This window comes from Copadichromis virginalis, linkage group LG9 (assembly GCF_057382275.1).
Source record: "Copadichromis virginalis isolate Kocher_CV1m ecotype Utaka linkage group LG9, C_Virginalis_male_GT1.1, whole genome shotgun sequence".
NCBI classification, from domain to species: domain Eukaryota; kingdom Metazoa; phylum Chordata; class Actinopteri; order Cichliformes; family Cichlidae; genus Copadichromis; species Copadichromis virginalis.
The window spans coordinates 34,406,216-34,422,760 of record NC_140626.1 but is presented as its reverse complement, the minus strand read 5'-3'; the positions used below and the strand labels follow the sequence as shown (position 1 = coordinate 34,422,760).

The 16,545-nt window shown below is 51.0% G+C and overlaps 2 protein-coding genes across 3 annotated transcripts in view; one reads left to right on the top strand and one right to left on the bottom strand.

The window, feature by feature from the left end:
• Positions 1–11,446, bottom strand: part of lyrm4b (LYR motif containing 4) — a 44,946-nt gene extending 33,500 nt beyond the window's left edge. The window contains exon 1 of the mRNA XM_085469157.1: positions 11,327–11,446. Within this exon, the coding sequence (XP_085325283.1) occupies positions 11,327–11,412 (86 nt within the window). The 5' untranslated portion in view covers positions 11,413–11,446. The remainder of the gene's footprint in view (positions 1–11,326) is intronic.
• The window catches only part of fars2 (phenylalanyl-tRNA synthetase 2, mitochondrial), a 135,981-nt gene continuing 130,837 nt past the window's right edge, over positions 11,402–16,545 (top strand). For both annotated transcript variants that reach the window (XM_085469116.1, XM_085469115.1), the window contains exon 1: positions 11,402–11,688. The gene's annotated coding sequence lies outside the window, so the exon portion shown is untranslated. The remainder of the gene's footprint in view (positions 11,689–16,545) is intronic.

The window sequence follows — 16,545 nt, the reverse complement described above, 5'->3', positions numbered from 1 at the left end:
TCCGGCAGGTTCTGGGTGGCGTGGTCCTCCATCTCCAGTCTAAGACAGTCGAGCCGGGTTTGTCGGTAGACTTTTTCCTCGATCATCGTCCGCCGTGGACACAGACGGCTGGAGACACCAGATCCGACTCGCTGCGATCAGCTACTGGTTAGCAGTAACTTAACTTTGGTGCACGATTCTCCTGGACACACGAAGGAGTAAGAATAACTCTGAAACCAGCCCCACCAGGTAAAGTCAGCGTGTGGGAAACGCTGCGACGTTTTATATGTGAAAGGCCAAAGTGTGTGAGCCTGTTTGCCGTTCTGCATCACCTGCCCGACACACCAGGGAGCGAGCTCGACATATCCTCTCTCAGATTTTATTTTTACAGAGTGAAACAGCTTCTGTCTCCTCCACACTCTGAGCAGCCATGGCAGCAGCTGGCAGCGTAGGTGTTAGAAATCTGCCAGCTCGGGACCTCGCTAACCTCAAACCCGAGCAGCGCCGCACCCCAATGCTTCCCTCGGCTTTCTGCTGCATCTGCAGCCACCAGGACCACGGAGTGTGGTGGCTGCAGATAATAAGTACACACCGAGAAGCAAATGCAAACAGACAAATTACAAACACCGGGGAATTTTCTGGCACAGCTGGCAGCTCCTCCGATGTGGAGAAAGTACAACGCCGACCTTGGGAAGTTACAGCAAAGCCATTCGTCTTCTCTGTCTGTCTTTGTGTCTCGAGCTCATTTAGGATTTAAGACAGAACCAATAAAAGTGTGATGGATCAGATTTACATGCCGCGGTTAAATACGGCGCTCATTACAAGGACGTGACAGGGAGCGGCGAGGAAAACGACTCGAGATTGGTTTGACAGTGAAACAGAAAGGATGGAGGAAACGAAGCTGTAGTGGAAGAAGACAAAAACTAAGACAGAAAGGAAGGATGAAGGAAAAAGGAATAAACACAGGAAATGAAGCATAAACACAGGAAAAGGATGACGGAGACGGGAAAGGGATGAAGGGTAACGCTGGAGAAGGAAATGAGCAATTAAGGAAGTCGGGAAGAAAAATCAGGAGAAATGTTTTAGTGTAGGATGAAAGCAAAGAGAAAAGGAAAAGGGCGGGAGGAGATGAAGACAATCACCCAGCCTGGTCTCAATCATCTTCATCATCATCGTCCGAGCTTCAAGGATTCTGGACATTAAACAATCAGGATGATTTTCTCATTTTTTTTCAACGTGAAGTTTGTCCGTGCTGTAAATCACAAACACCTCGCCCTGCAGCGTGCACAACAGCTCCAAACACCAAAGCCTTCGAGATCCACCTGAACCAATCAAAGGTCTGTCAGCGGCTCACCTGTGACAGCGCTCTGAGGTCAGAGGTCGCAGCTGCCCGTTTCTCAGCAGGTGTAGACGAGCAGCTGAAGCTGCCAGCTCCGGTTCTCTGGTGACTGTGCGAGTCGACCGCCGTCTAATCTTCAGGCCTGAGTGGCGACACCTATCACTCGGCTACCTGCGCCGTAACGGCGAGCATAAATGGAAGTGTGATGACGTTACGAGCTAACCCCGTGTCTTTATCCGCACCGCAGCAGGAAAGTGCTCTCGGTTAAACTCTCTGCACCATCGTGTGGTTTAAAGCGGTATTGCACAAACGTAGAACCTCGCAGTCTCGATATCAGAGACGTTTGGGAAATAAATCCAAAGCAACCGTTTCGTGGTTCTGCTGATAGTTCCAGTTCATCCTGGAAGGTTTAAAACTCTGAAACAAAAGTCATTTACAAAAACAAATGAGCAGTTGAATAATTGCATGAGGACGGTTTAACGCGTTGATCTGACGAGCTCCCTGCACGACTGACGAGTTCTGACGACCAGTTCTCAGGTTTCCGAGGTCAGCTGTAGGCAGAGACCGTCACCAGCGTCCGATGCAGACTCATTCTGCCCGATGAGCAGGCCCGAAACATGCAACAAACCACTCCGTTCAGAAAAGAGCTTCAAGGGTTTCCCTCACAGGCCTTCGAGGGGTAAAGAGTTAACCTGGTAAATAACTGAGATTGCAAATATCGGCCAAAGCAAATGCAGTTTTTTAAAGTAGCCCTACAAGCAGAAGGACAAGCAGAACAGAAAAACACAACCAAGCTAAAGAATACAGAGAAGGAAGAGTGAACAGACTACGACAAAGAAAGAACGATGAATCGAGAGAGAAACCAATGACAGGGAAGTATAACTGAGTATAAACGAGAAAATGAAGGATGATGGGTTTGGGAAGGACAAACATCTTCCCAAGTTTCTCAGAGTTTGTCATTCAAACGTCCGGCCTCCCCTTTCAGGCTCAGCAGGGCCGGAGACGAGGTCTCGAGGCTCTCCATCACCCTGATTCATACAAACCCTCAGCTGTAATGGACCCGGTGTAATGAGCGCTGCGCTAATGAGCAAAACAAAAAGACAGACGAGAGGAAAATAAATAAATAAAAGAGCAACAAAGAGATTAGAAAGTGTTGGAAACGCCCGCCAGGCAGCTCAATATCTCCTCTGGACAGGAAGTGGCACAGGATGATGGACCGAAGGCCGAAGTCTCAAAGTCAAACTTCACTTTGGATCTTTCACACAGACACCGAGTGTAACCTAATTATAAAGGTATTTATAACCAAGCCATCGTGTGATCAGGTAACAGCTACTAGGCTCAAACACCTGTGGACTACAACGACTGCAGCTCCCAGTGTCCTTTAAAAGCTTTGACGCTGGGCAGCTTCAGACTGTGGCTGGTTCTCACGCTTTGACAGGTTAGAGCAGAGCAGCAGACAGTCGACGGGACGGATCCGGTCCAGGTCTGTGCTCTGTTTATCCACAGTCAGCCTCATGCAGGCTAAGCAAATGTTTTCCAGACATCCTTTATCCAAAGCTACAGTTTCAATCCTGTGATGTTCCCGGGATAGAGCCGATAAGCTGCCCAGCAAGTCAAAGGATCTACTGAGCATGCTCAGAAACCTAAACGTGCCTGTTGTGGCTTCAAAAACTAAACTGAAAGCAATGAGCACCCAATCATCAGCATGGAAACACTCGCTGCAGCCAACGCTGTAGCCGTGCATCCATCAGCACGTAGGAAACACCGCTGAGGTCCTCGCACCGGCCGGCTGATGTTTACTGACGCACAGCATTCAGTCTTTTAATACATGTTGTTGTCGAGTCATAGAGGAACTTTAAAACACTGTAATTAAACACTTAGATTCTCCTCCTGCAGCAGCCAGTGTCGACCCCGTGAGTGTGGCGGGCTCACAGAGGGAGGGGCTCGGAGGTTTCTGACCCCGTGACGCCTCCCAGACGAAGCGTTCTTTAGCTGGGAGCAGACCCGTCGCAGACCCAGGAAGCTCTGCAGAGACGAGGCTTGGGTGGAGCACTCACTAACACACCGATCAGCAGAATTAAAGTCTAACTTTGTTAACGCATCAGGTTATCTGAGTTTATCAGTCGATTATGAATCAATACTGACAATCACTGATACCGTACTCCATGAATAATTGATCTGCGACTCTGCACCGAGGGAGACTCGTGTTTGAAAGCTTCCTGTGTGAACGAGCTAACTCTGCACTCGGGCGAGTCGTCACTTCAGAGGGAATTCAGTCGTGTGATCTCCAGGAGACGAGAAGGAAGGAAGCAAGGAAGCAGAATAACTGAGAGGAGCTGAGGAGGCGAGGGAAGGAGATGAGGAAGGACAGAGGAGGGCGGGAAAGGCTGGAGGAGTGAAAAGCAGGAGATGTCCACGATTACTTCATCATCAGAAGGTTTGTTATCTGCTGTCAGCACACGGCTGACGAAGTCAGGGGGAGAGCTATTTTTAAAAGAGGGAGAGGAGAAGAAGACAGAGGGGAGAGAGGGGAGAGAGGGGGAGAGAGGGGGAGGGGGAGAGAGGGAGAGAGTGGAGGGAGAGGGAGGAGAGAGGGAGAGAGTGGAGGGAGAGGAAAGAGAGAGGAGAGAGGGGAGAGAGGGGGAGGGGGAGAGAGTGGAGAGAGTGGAGGGAGAGGGAGGAGAGAGGGAGAGAGTGGAGGGAGAGGAAAGAGAGAGGAGAGAGGGGAGAGAGGGGGAGGGGGAGAGAGTGGAGAGAGTGGAGGGAGAGGGAGGGAGAGGAGAGAGGGGAGAGAGGGGGAGGGGGAGAGAGGGAGAGAGTGGAGGGAGAGGAGAGAGAGAGGAGAGAGGGGAGGGAGAGGGAGGGAGAGGAGAGAGAGAGGAGAGAGGGGAGAGAGGGGGGAGGGGGAGAGAGGGAGAGAGTGGAGGGAGAGGGAGGAGAGAGGGAGAGAGTGGAGGGAGAGGAAAGAGAGAGGAGAGAGGGGAGAGAGGGGGAGGGGGAGAGAGTGGAGAGAGTGGAGGGAGAGGGAGGGAGAGGAGAGAGGGGAGAGAGGGGGAGGGGGAGAGAGGGAGAGAGTGGAGGGAGAGGAGAGAGAGAGGAGAGAGGGGAGAGAGAGAGGAGAGAGGGGAGAGAGGGAGGGAGAGGAGAGAGGGAGGAGAGAGTGGAGGGAGAGGGAGGGAGAGGAGAGAGAGAGGAGAGAGGGGAGAGAGGGGGGAGGGGGAGAGAGGGAGAGAGTGGAGGGAGAGGGAGGAGAGAGGGAGAGAGTGGAGGGAGAGGAAAGAGAGAGGGAGAGAGTGGAGGGAGAGGAAAGAGAGAGGAGAGAGGGGGAGAGAGGGGAGAGAGGGGGAGAGAGTGGAGAGAGTGGAGGGAGAGGAGAGAGAGAGGAGAGAGTGGAGGGAGAGGGAGGGAGAGGAGAGAGAGAGGAGAGAGGGGAGAGAGGGGAGAGAGGGGGAGGGGGAGAGAGGGAGAGAGTGGAGGGAGAGGAGAGAGAGAGGAGAGAGGGGAGGGAGAGGGAGGGAGAGGAGAGAGAGAGGAGAGAGGGGAGAGAGGGGGAGGGGGAGGGAGAGAGGGGGGAGGGGGAGAGAGGGAGAGAGTGGAGGGAGAGGGAGGAGAGAGGGAGAGAGTGGAGGGAGAGGAAAGAGAGAGGAGAGAGGGGAGAGAGGGGGAGGGGGAGAGAGTGGAGAGAGTGGAGGGAGAGGAGAGAGAGAGGAGGAGGGGGAGGGAGTGGGAGTGGAGGGAGAGGGAGAGAGGAGAGAGGGGGGGAGGGGGAGAGAGGGAGAGAGTGGAGGGAGAGGGAGGAGAGAGGGAGAGAGTGGAGAGAGGGGAGAGAGGGAGGGAGAGGAGAGAGGGAGGAAAGAGAGAGAGAGGGAGAGAAGAAGAAGACAGAGGGGAGAGAGGGGAGAGAGGGGGAGGGGGAGGGAGAGAGAGAGGAGTGAGGGGGAGGAGAGGGGGGGAGGGGGAAATACTGATGAGGACAAAGTGAAAGACTCTGAGACACAAACTCTGGATCAGTTTGTTTTTGGTGTTTTGTTGCTCCGGTGCAGAGGATGACCTACTTCTGCCTCCTCCTCACCTCCCTCCCTCCCTCCCTCCCTCCCTCCTTGTCTGTGGGCCTCACCTGTGGCTGTGGGCCCTGCAGGGATTTTCAGTGTGTGAGCTGGAACAGGTGAGCGCACACCGCAGGATGTCAGCCAAGTTTGTGAGATTGGCTGAGAGAGACTTCAGCGGATCGTCACATGTCGGAGAAGCAGCACAAGGCTGCAGCGCCACAGCAGGAGAGGCGTTCCATCCTGACGCACAGTAACAAGCACTTGTTATTCAAGGACCCTGAATCCACTTTCTAAATAAAAACATGTAGAAATGTTTTTACATAATTAACAAACAAATAAAACAGAGCGGGCTGCCGGCTGCCCCGCGCTGTAAGCTGAGCTTTACTGGCAGCCAGGATCCCGCCTGCAGGGTTTTAACACTGCAGAGCTCCTTCAACCTGCACCATTTCTAACGGCCTGCAGGGGGCGACTGCAGCCGCGCTCGCTCTGTGACCTCAGACTCCATAAACATCAGGACTTACTGAGGTCACAGAATAAAACCGGACTTTTATTATTGGGTCAAACAGGAGGAGACAGTGATGCATCCGCCACACCTCCTCCTGTATCAACTACGACCCGTATAAACTCCTCCTCCCCGCGATGACGTCACCAGCTCCCATCACGGCACCGCCTCCTCAGCCCGCTGCCTCTGTGATCCCTGTGTAACGTCCACCTTACTGCAACGTGCGGCCAGGAAGGCGTCCGTGCAGCGCCTGCCTACAGCACCGCTAAAGCTGCCACCATCACGCTCGTCACTCACTTATTTATCGTCTCTATTCATAATAGAACACAATAGAGTCTCCGCCTTTGACTCAGTCCTTCATATTTCACTGTGATCTCTTGTCAACCTTCATCCTGGAGCAACGACGCACGAGCTGTCCGCCAACCAGGCCTCGCTCCAGGCCAAGATGGCGGCAGCTCGAGGTCACCAGAGTGGGCGTGTCCATCGACTACACAGTGTGTGAGCTTGTCACTGAGTCTAAGGATGAGAGTGTTAACGTGCATGTTGTACATTGAGAGAAATCACGCGAGCACGCCGCTCGGGGCCTGGACCCTCGCCACACTGGCCTCCCTGCTCCTTCATCCGCTTCCCGGAAACGGAAATCCAAGCGAGGAGATGCGGCGAGGAACCAGGAGACAGGACAGAGCTTAAACGGGAGAGCGGTCAGAGATGCTGGCTGTGTCGCTCTGTGGTTAAAGACTGTTCGTTATTCCCAGCTCTGGGAATCATAATGAAATTCTAACAATATTCAAAGATTTGTTTTAAGGCTGCTCAAGGACCTGCAGAGGTCCTGAATTCCCCGAGAAATAAAAACAGGGAGAAATTTACATTTTTACATAATTAGAAAACAAAGCAAAGCGGGGCCCCCTGCTGGTCTCCGGGTGCACTGCAGTAAAATGTTCATGAGCTCCACAGCCGTCAGCCGGGTGTCACCCCGTCCCGTCATCACAGGAACGCTGTTTTAACCCTCTTCTCCAACCTGTTCCTAATGTATTGGCCTTTGACTTTATGCGCCGGCCTCGCTGCGACCTTTCAGCTGCAGCAATGATCTAATTTTCCTGCAGAGAATCATGAATGTTTCATCCGACGCCTGTTTATCCCGCTCCTCCCCCTCTCTGGCAAAGCCCTCCAAATTCAGCCAAAGTCTCCCACCTCTCCTCCCAGGAAGGAAGACAGCGAAACAACAAAACACAGCCTGCAGCAACGTCTGGCATATTCAGGTCATTCCACAACAACCCGGCGAGCGCGCAGGTACACGGCTCCAGCACAAGCTGAGGCTTAGGAGGATTAAACGCCGCTCTCCCGCTCTCGCTTCTTTTCATTTGTTTTCATGCACTTTTTCCTGGAAGATCGTAATGGCTCCACTTTGTGACTGGCAGCAGACTGGCTGGTAAACCCGAGGCCCCTGCTGCGCCGCTCTCACCCCGAGGCTGCTCTTAACGTTAGAAAACAACTATGTGAAAATGATTCTGACACAGAAACAGCCGCCCTCACACAGCCTGCAAAGCTTAACCAAAAGCACACGTTTAAACATGCAGGATGCTCTCACCCCAACCAATCACAGCAGACGGCCCCGCCCCTCCCTGAGCCTGGTTCTGCTGGAGGTTTCTTCCTGTTCAAAGGGAGTTTTTCCTTCCCACTGTCGCCAAAGTGCTTGTTCATAGGGGGTCATATGATTGTTGGGTTTTTCTCTGTATGTATGAAGCGCCTTGAGGCGACTTTTGTTGTGATTTGGCGCTATATAAATAAAACTGAATTGAACTGTAATATTGTTGATACAGCGCCAAATCACAACTACAGTCGCCTCATATTCATGCGGTAGTACAGAGAGACTCACTCAGGCCTGTGAGCACAGGGTGGAGACAGTGGGGAGGAAAAACTCCCTTTTCACAGGAGGAAACCTCAGAGCAGAACACAGGCTCTTAGAGTGAACTAACACTGTTGGTTTCATTATCTGAGAGTTTGGTAAAAAGACACTTTTGAAACGTCCTGACGAGGCTTTGATGGACGTGGTTACTCCGACACTCCTGACACATGCCCTCAATAATGACGATAGAATCAGACTAAAATGAACACTGAAACTAATAAAAACTAAACTGAGAGAAGAAAACCTTAAAAAGCAAAGCTAACAGCTACAGGGAGTTTACTCTGGGGGAAAGTACTCTGATTACTCTTCTCAGTAGCCAATGGTTACATGTAATAAATTACTCAGAAAGTAACTAAAGATGCCCTGATCTGGTCCATGGATCAGATTATCAGTCCCGGCTCAGGAAGTTAGCTCAGGTATCGCTGATGATGTAATGAACATTCAGGTTTCCCATTTCCTGCCCAGTAAGGAGACCTGACCATCCAGCACCGAGGGCGTGTCTCTGTGAGGAAGATCATTGGTGGGCCTGGAGCAACAGGTACGCCAAGGTAAGACAGCTGTGCTGAACAGGGTGTTTGCAAAGTACGAGTAGGCAGTAATGCATCATCGTGGTTTGGACTGTCCAAAGACACACTGACTAAAACCAGCAGAATAAACACGGCGGGGTCTGGGTGGAGCTGGGTGGAGTCTGGCTTCAGCCTGAGACCTTTAAAGAGTTTATTTCCTCCATATGAAAAGGTTTGGTGCCCCACAAAGGCTTTAACCTCCCAGATAAAAAAAACCCGGTTTCATGCACTCACAGGTAAACCAGGCTTTCAGCTGCACGCCCACACAGGTGGGTGCCCACACAGGTGGGTGCCCACACAGGTGGGTGCCCACACAGGTGGGTGCTCACACAGGTGGGTGCCCACACAGGTGGGTGCCCACACAGGTGGGTGCCCACACAGGTGGGTGCTCACACTGGTGGGTGCCCACCTGAGGGCCCGTCTAACCCAGGAGGACAGACTCTCCTGTTTCATGCATTTCTTCAAACTCGAGCTTCCTGATTTAGTTTCATTTCTGTAGCAGCTGGTGTCACAGTAACGTGGTTTCAGGAGCAGAGCATGCTGGTACATGTAGTCACAGAGGACCACGTCCTCTCAGCAGGACTGCAGCTGAAGGAGCTGAACTCCACCCGCAGAAAGACACCAGCGTTATTGATGTGGTAATGAACTAACCGAAGTTTGACACACACACACACACACACACACACACACACACACACACACACACACGTCTGAGGCGGCGGGCCGAGCCAGCTGTCTGCCTCTGGGCAGGCGGGATGAATATATTTTATTTGGAGAGGCAGCAGGAGGAGGCCACCTCTCATCTGGCCGTTCAATAATTCAACACAGCGGCGCTCCGCGCGGAGGCGAGCGGGGAGCGGCGACTCTCTGATGTCCGTGCGGAGCGCCGAGTGCTGTCACAGCTGCAGACGGCGTCCCAGACTCACCTCAGAAAGGCAGAGTCAGACTCCAACTCCTCCCGATTTAATCATGTAGCACGGGGAGGAGGAACGAACGGGTCTCTGCTGAAGGCGGAGCCGGGTGTGGACTCCACCTTCACCTGTTCAGCCTCACAGATCACCTCGACCGAGGCCTGACCAGCCTGATAGTTCTCCTCCACCCGCTCACTGCGCCTGCTCGACTGTCAGAGGAGGAACTTCCTGTTTGGTGTGAACGCAGCAGGAGGAAGGAAGCTCTCTGCTGCTTTGATCCTCCATCAGGTGGAGGTCGGCAGACTCATCGCTCCATCTGAGCCCAGCGTGGAGCTTCTGCTCCATCACTTCTGACTTACACGTTCTTAAAAGGGTCCATCGACCACATCCAGCACGTTTTTAATTCTGAGGCCAAGTTTAAGATGAACATGAAAAACTGTCAAGGTTTGTTTTCATGTTCAGGCTGAAAGTGGGTCAAAAGACTGCTTTTAAAATATATATGCTGCAAAGTTTTTAATATAAGAGAAAATTTCACAGCTTTTCAAAATTTTCAAATTTTATACGAATCGCAGAAAAGGCTCTAAAAACGCAACGATGTGAGGTGCAGTGAAGCTTAGCGGAGCCTCCGGTGGAGTCTGATTACTCTGATTACACTTGTTTCTCATTAGTTTTCAGTTTTACTTCACAGTGATTGTTACTTAATGAGCAGCTCAGAGCCTCTGTGACCCGTTTGTCATCTTCTGTTTTTCCAAATAAAGAACAGAGTTTGAGCCCTGATGATGATGATGATGATGATGATGCCACCCATCCAAACAAAGTCACAGCAACAAACGTAGCACTAAGCAGCTGCATGGAGCCCGACCAGCTGCCTGCTCTCATACCCAACACTGTTAGATACCTGAAGTCATGTCATCGTGTCCAGAAAACAGCCAGCGCGCTTCAGCAGGTTAAACTATAGACAGACAGCCAGAGACACAGACAGACAGCCAGAGACACAGACAGACAGCCAGAGACACAGACAGACAGCCAGAGACACAGACAGACAGCCAGAGACACAGACAGACAGACAGAGACACAGACAGACAGACAGATCGATGGATGTCGGGCTGACAAATAAAAATCATCCTCAAACACACAAAAACACGCAGGACTTTTGGGCTGCCACTCCATATGAAGGCTAAAATAATGGCGCTGACCCACGGCTCCAAACAAAGGTGCTTCCTTCATGACTTCCTACAGCAGAGGAAACGAGGGAGCGTCCTTGATGAAAGGAGCCAAGGATGGAAAAGATCCTTGGATCACCTCCTGTCTGCAGCTGTTAGAAAACCTGACTTTTAAAACTAAAGTTCACGGTGAGTTCAAGGTCCCCGTTACTTCTGCCTGCAGTGAAACTGAATGGAGGCGGAGCTACAGTGCAGCAGGAGGAAGTGTGACAAACTTCAGATGTAGCCTTGTCATCTGTACTCTATATAGAGAGATGACAATAAAGTTTACTTTGAGGCAATTTAGTCACTTCCTGTGAAATCCCAGCCTCAGTGACATCACCGCCCTGCCTCTCTGTCATGTGACCTCCTGTCGCATCATCTTCAGGACGCAGTTGGTTCCAGATATCAGAACTAATCCTGTCACCAACGAGACCAGAGCCGGTCCAGACGCTCCGAGACAAACTTCTTTACCAAAGCTTTCAAAGTTCTCCTGGTGAAGGAGGAGGATGAGGAGGGATGTGGCTCAGTGTCAGCATCTCTGACGTGTCTACATCAGGTCTCCTGGTCACCTGAACCCATTAAGTTCAACTTTGCAACAAGACACACCTGCGTGTACCTCCATCACCTCCGCCTCCATCACCTCCAGCAGACACTCACAGTGCAACACGTACAGGTATTAAACGACCGTTAGGTTCACACGCTCACCCCCTGAGGATGAAACACCTGAGCGCCTGCGTACTCACGCCCCGAACCTGCAGCCTGAGCCCCGCAGTCACGTGACCCCTAACCCGTCAGCACACCCAACGTAAACACAGGCGCGAGCGTCTCCCGCGGCTACCAGCGGGGGCGCGCACGCAGAATCGTCTCACCTGTAGTTGTATGACGGGAACTTCGCGCTCTCTCGGAGCATCGTCCTGTACAGAGACATCACCTGCGATCGTGCAGCCGCCGCCATGCTGTCTGCGACTGGGCAGATCCTTCCGCGACGCTCTGAGCTGAAGGACCCGGGCACGAGGCTGACCGAGGAGCGCCTGCGCAGAAATACGAGACGCCGGCGGATTGTTTTCCGCTTCCGCTTTATCGGTGTGACCCCACGTGACACTCTAAGCTGTGAGTGTCACAAAGAGCCTCGCGCTCACAGGAAGTTTAATTTACTCTGACCTGAACTCGCAGTGATCACGCAGGCGCGCTCCCGACGCCTTCACAGCATCCGGCGCTGGAGTGACAGGAGGTGAGTTCGCGGTGCTCCTCTAACCTCTCATAACGCACGTGAGTCTTTAAATCCACGTTCATGAATGGACCACAAGCTGGTCCACGAGCCCCACTGTGGGACAGCAGCATACCGGCCCACGCAGCGCGGAACTTCCACGCTCAGAGGGCTTTTTACGGGTCAGCATGGCAGCTGCTCGTCTGACAGCTGGGGACTCTGTGTGTGTGTGTGGGGTGGGGTGTGTGGGGTGGGGTGAGGGGCGGCACAAACAGGGGCGTGCACGTGGCGTTAGGTGTGACCTTCCTGTGGGGTTATCTAAACCCTCCATCAGGTCTGACGTCACACACCTGTAGCTGACACGCTGATCTGTGGTGCTAACTTCTTCCTCTGACCTTTGACTACTCTGACGTCATTAACCAAGAGTGACTCCTGTCAGTCACCTGGTCTGTTACCATGGTAACTGACTCAGAGTTTCAGCTAAACCTGCTCCGTGGACAGAAAGGCAAGATTATGTTTCATTAAAACAAAAACAAATGTTTTCCATGTCCAGCCTACAGGCCTGTTAGTCAGACTGTACCTGAGGGCAGGCGTGTGCGCAGGTGGTGCTGTCGCTGTGTTGTCCTACTGCCAGGCCTGGTGGTGTAAACCTGTAGTGATGGGAAGGTTGCTCCTGGGATGCAGACTTCCTGCTTCCACACGCTGTAGCCGAGGTGCCGACGACGCTCGCGGCTGTACGCCTGTAGATGTTTGCTGAGGGTTTCGGTCGTCGTGCCAGATGTCGTCAGCTGTCTTGGAAAGTAAAATGTTTAAAAGTGCAGCCTTTCATGGGATTCCTTCAGAACCTGCTGGATGTCGAAGAAAAGCTGAGATCCTCACTGATGTTTGTCCCGGGGAATTTAGGGCTCAGCAGAACACGGAGGGTGGAAACCTTTATGTCCTCGTGACATCTGAGGAAAGAGCCTGTGTGGCTGCTCGGAGCAGAAAGAGGGACGCAGTGAAAAAGCAAAACAAAACTGGTTTGAGTGGTCTGAAAAGTCTCATTATGTACCAAGTAAATACACTTTCTGCTTAGTCTGTTTCTGTGTTTGCGTAAAGTCCACTGGGTAGATTCATCCAGCCTGGTCCATCTGTGTCTTCTTGTCTTTGGCTTTTAATTTGTTCACTGCTGAATATTTACAGCAGACATTAATAAATTATAAAGAAAGTAGACGTCTCCTTCCACGTGTCCAGTAGACGTTTCTGTTTTTGACACCTCTGGAATATTCGTCATCCGTCTGGATGTGGATGCATGTCAATATTTCAATAAACGTTTTTCACATAATTGATCAAATATAGGAAACGCCCCATCCATATACAAATACAAATACAAATAACAGCTCGTTTCTCATCACAGAACAAAGCTGGTTCCGGTGGTGAAATTTAGATAAGATCATCGATTTTATAATGTTTATTCGTCCAATCAGAGATGAAGGTCAATTTGACCGTCGGTTTAATGTTTCCATGATGTTTAACAGGAGATCTTAAAAAATTAATTAATTTCTGGAGAATTTTGATGCCTACGTTCATGATGGGTCCAGTTGGAGTTATTAATTTTAAAAACTCTCCAATATCTACAGGTGACCTCACCGGAGTGGGAATCATTTAGTTATGTCTGTCCTGAAGAATAATATCTGCAAACAAAGTAATAAGGAGGTGTCTCCCTCACTGCTGTGGCCACAGGCTCTGCTGCAGTGATGGAGCACAGCTCTGACTCATCGCTGTGAATCAAGAGCTTCTGAGATGTTGTCGTTAGTTGGGATTTGTGTGTAGTAGTTGGATCCATCTGAGGAATGTTTGAGCTGATCTGTACCTCAGAAGCAGTTTCGATTCTGAGTGCTGGATATGTATTTAGAGCTCGCACTGCTGTGTTTTTCATTTAACATGTTTGGAAGTCTCCTGACATTATGACAGCCCTTAAACCTCTGCTGGTCTACAGAGAGCCTCATCTGTGTGCAGGAGCTGCCCTCGGTCAGGCGTTGCTGTGGTTTTAGGGTCATTGTAGATAATCTCAGAGTTCCAGTTTCTATCATTCTTCACACACGTCGAACTTCTCTTTAAATGCTTGCTGACCGCAGCATGGTCACCAATCACAGCCACATTTTTACTCGGGGTTGTAACTTCATCAATATTTAACAGTCAACATGTCTGCATGTGTCATTTGCTGTCAGTCTGGGTGGATGTGTCCACTGCTGGCTGAAGGGTGGAGTTAGTCCCTCCTGTAATGGTGTAAATGTATTTTCTGTGATAGGATGTTACCTTTGATGAGCTTTGCAGTTTGATTGGTCTTGGTTTAAGGACGGCCCCCTGCAGCCTGACTGTGACAGGAAGTGTGAAATAGCCAACCTGTTGTCACTCGTGTTACGTGTGATGTGGTCACGTGTGTTTCTTTATCTGTTGTAGGCTTGAAGTCGTCCCAGCGCGTCACGTTGACACTCAAACGTCACAGCAGAGAGCTGCATGTGATAAACTACTAGATCACAGGGAAACCTCAGCTGTACTTGTAGTTTTCAGAAACTTGATCATTATCTTTGCATAAACAGGAGCTAACGTTCATGAGAGGCGTGATGTCACTTCCTGCAGAACGACCTCCGTTTGTATTTTGGATCTTTTCTTCTTTGTCTGATGGATTTTCTGTTGGTTCTTCTTCTCCCGATCGTCTGACGCGCTGAGACGAGGCTGAACGTTAAAGTTTACACACAGTTTTATTGAAAGTGGTTTGTAATTCGTCCCGTGCGTGTCGGGACAGTTTCTGGACAATGTTGGAGACGATGTTCTGAATTTTTACTTTATTGCTTTAACTGTGAAGTCCGAGTTTACTGGAAACTGAAAAAATGATAGTTTTTAAAACAAGAAATGGTCACGAAGGATTAAAAATATCCACGAGGTGTGGATGTTTCACTGGGAACGGTTTGAATATTTAAATATGGCGTCCCAGCACCGCCTCAGACCGGCTCTGATCTCTGTTTGTTTCTTTGGCTTCATCTGCTTCTCCGTCAGGAACGCCGACATCACCTCTTAGCAGGAGGATGTTTAGCCTCCTTCTTCCAGCTGTTCTCCTTCACTACATCCATGACCCTCCCTCCTCTGCACATGTCCAAACATCCGTCCCTCTGATGGACTCATTCCATCTCCCAGTGAACATGTGAGCGTCTTCAGCTCGGCCTCCTGTCCTGTGTGACTCCGATGAATTTGAGTGTGCTCCTAAAGGAGCCGTGATCATTAACACCAGCAGTCGGTGTTACAGCTCACTGATATCAGCTGAGCCTCTCTCAGGCTTCCCTAACAAAGCCGTCAGACGGAGTTCCTCACAGGTGAAGTCTGTGGACGGTGACGAGGCGTTCGCTGTCTTCTCTGCTGCTCGGTTTGCTGAGTTCAGACTGGTTTAGCCCTTACAGTGTCTCTGCCTGATTAGAGACGGCAGGAAGTGAACAGAGAGGATAAATGTGACTGTTTTTAAATATTCTGCAGATGCTGTGAGCTCGTCGTGTAGTCAAAGCACTGCTTCAGTGATTTAAACCTCCAAATGTTCACTCGCAGCTGCCGACGCAGCCTTCAAACATCTCCTGCAGGACAGCGGACGCAGAGACGTTCACGGGGACGGTATCGTCAGAGGTGACGTCATTTACAAACGACAGACACGGCAGGTCGTCATGGCGCGCTGCTCGCAGACCACCTCAGCCCTTAATGCAGACTAGCTGCTGCAGAGTCAGGCTGTGTGAGCGGAGCTGAGGGTGGTGCAAACGTGACGTAGTCGTCGTTTATGGTCAAGAAGGAAAACTTCAGCTGTCCATCAGATCTGATGTAACCGTCAACGCCACGACTCCCACCCTCACTGCCTGACTCGCATCACTGAGCGCGCTCACAAAGATGGACGTGCGTGTGTGTGTGTGTGTGTGTGTGTGTGTGTGTGTGTGTGTGTGTGTGTGTGTGTGTGTACAGTATGATCTTTAGCAGTGGATGTGTGAAAGGTCACAGACTCATCCTGTTTGTTGATGCCCTGCTGTCTTTGAGTGGAAAGGTCAATGACACTGCTGTGTGTGTGTGTGTGTGTGTGTGTGTGTGTGTGTGTGTGTGTGTGTGTGTTCATGCTGATGTGTTAGTTTGTGTGTTTGTTACAAAAAGAAACAGCTGACGATATCGTTGGTTGTCATCTCTGTATTTTTAGTCCGCTGTGTGAGTTTACGTGGGTGTCTGTGTGTGCGTGTCCTGTACGGTGGTCTTTTGGAGCGAGCTGATTGGCCCCTGACTGCACGTTGTGGTGTTTTGGGCAGAACGTGACGCGTCGACCTGGAGCAGCTCTTCGCCCTCCTGCTGCTTCTGAAACGTTCATGAATCTTTGTTCTGATTCGAGCTCAGACGTTCAGACCCAGAAGCAGCGTCTCCTCCAAACAGGCAGTGAAAGAAAGTTTTGGATTTGCCTTGAAAATCCTGACTTTCCATGATTTGCCTGATAAATTAGCTGCTTTCAGCTGGTCTGAAACACAGACTGTTGAATCTCTGAGGCGATGGAGGAGGAGAGTGAAGGTCCTCGCCGTGGCGCCGACTGATGGACGGCTCAGCAGGAGCTCAATAATGAATGCTTGGACGTCGGTCTTCTCTACTGAGGTCGGAGGTCAGCGGTCAGGACAGGTGGAGTGAAACTGTGTTGTGACCGCAGGCCTGGTTGTTTCTGCTGAATGTCGTCCTCGTGCTGAGTGTTTCCAGGACCGAGGCTTTGATGTCTGAAACCAGAAACTCGGCCTGGGTCTCCACACCACGCACCGAGCAGCAGCGTGGCGCCCACACATTACATGCGTTCATTCCCATCTTCAATAAGCATGAAGCAATAATCCTGAGCAA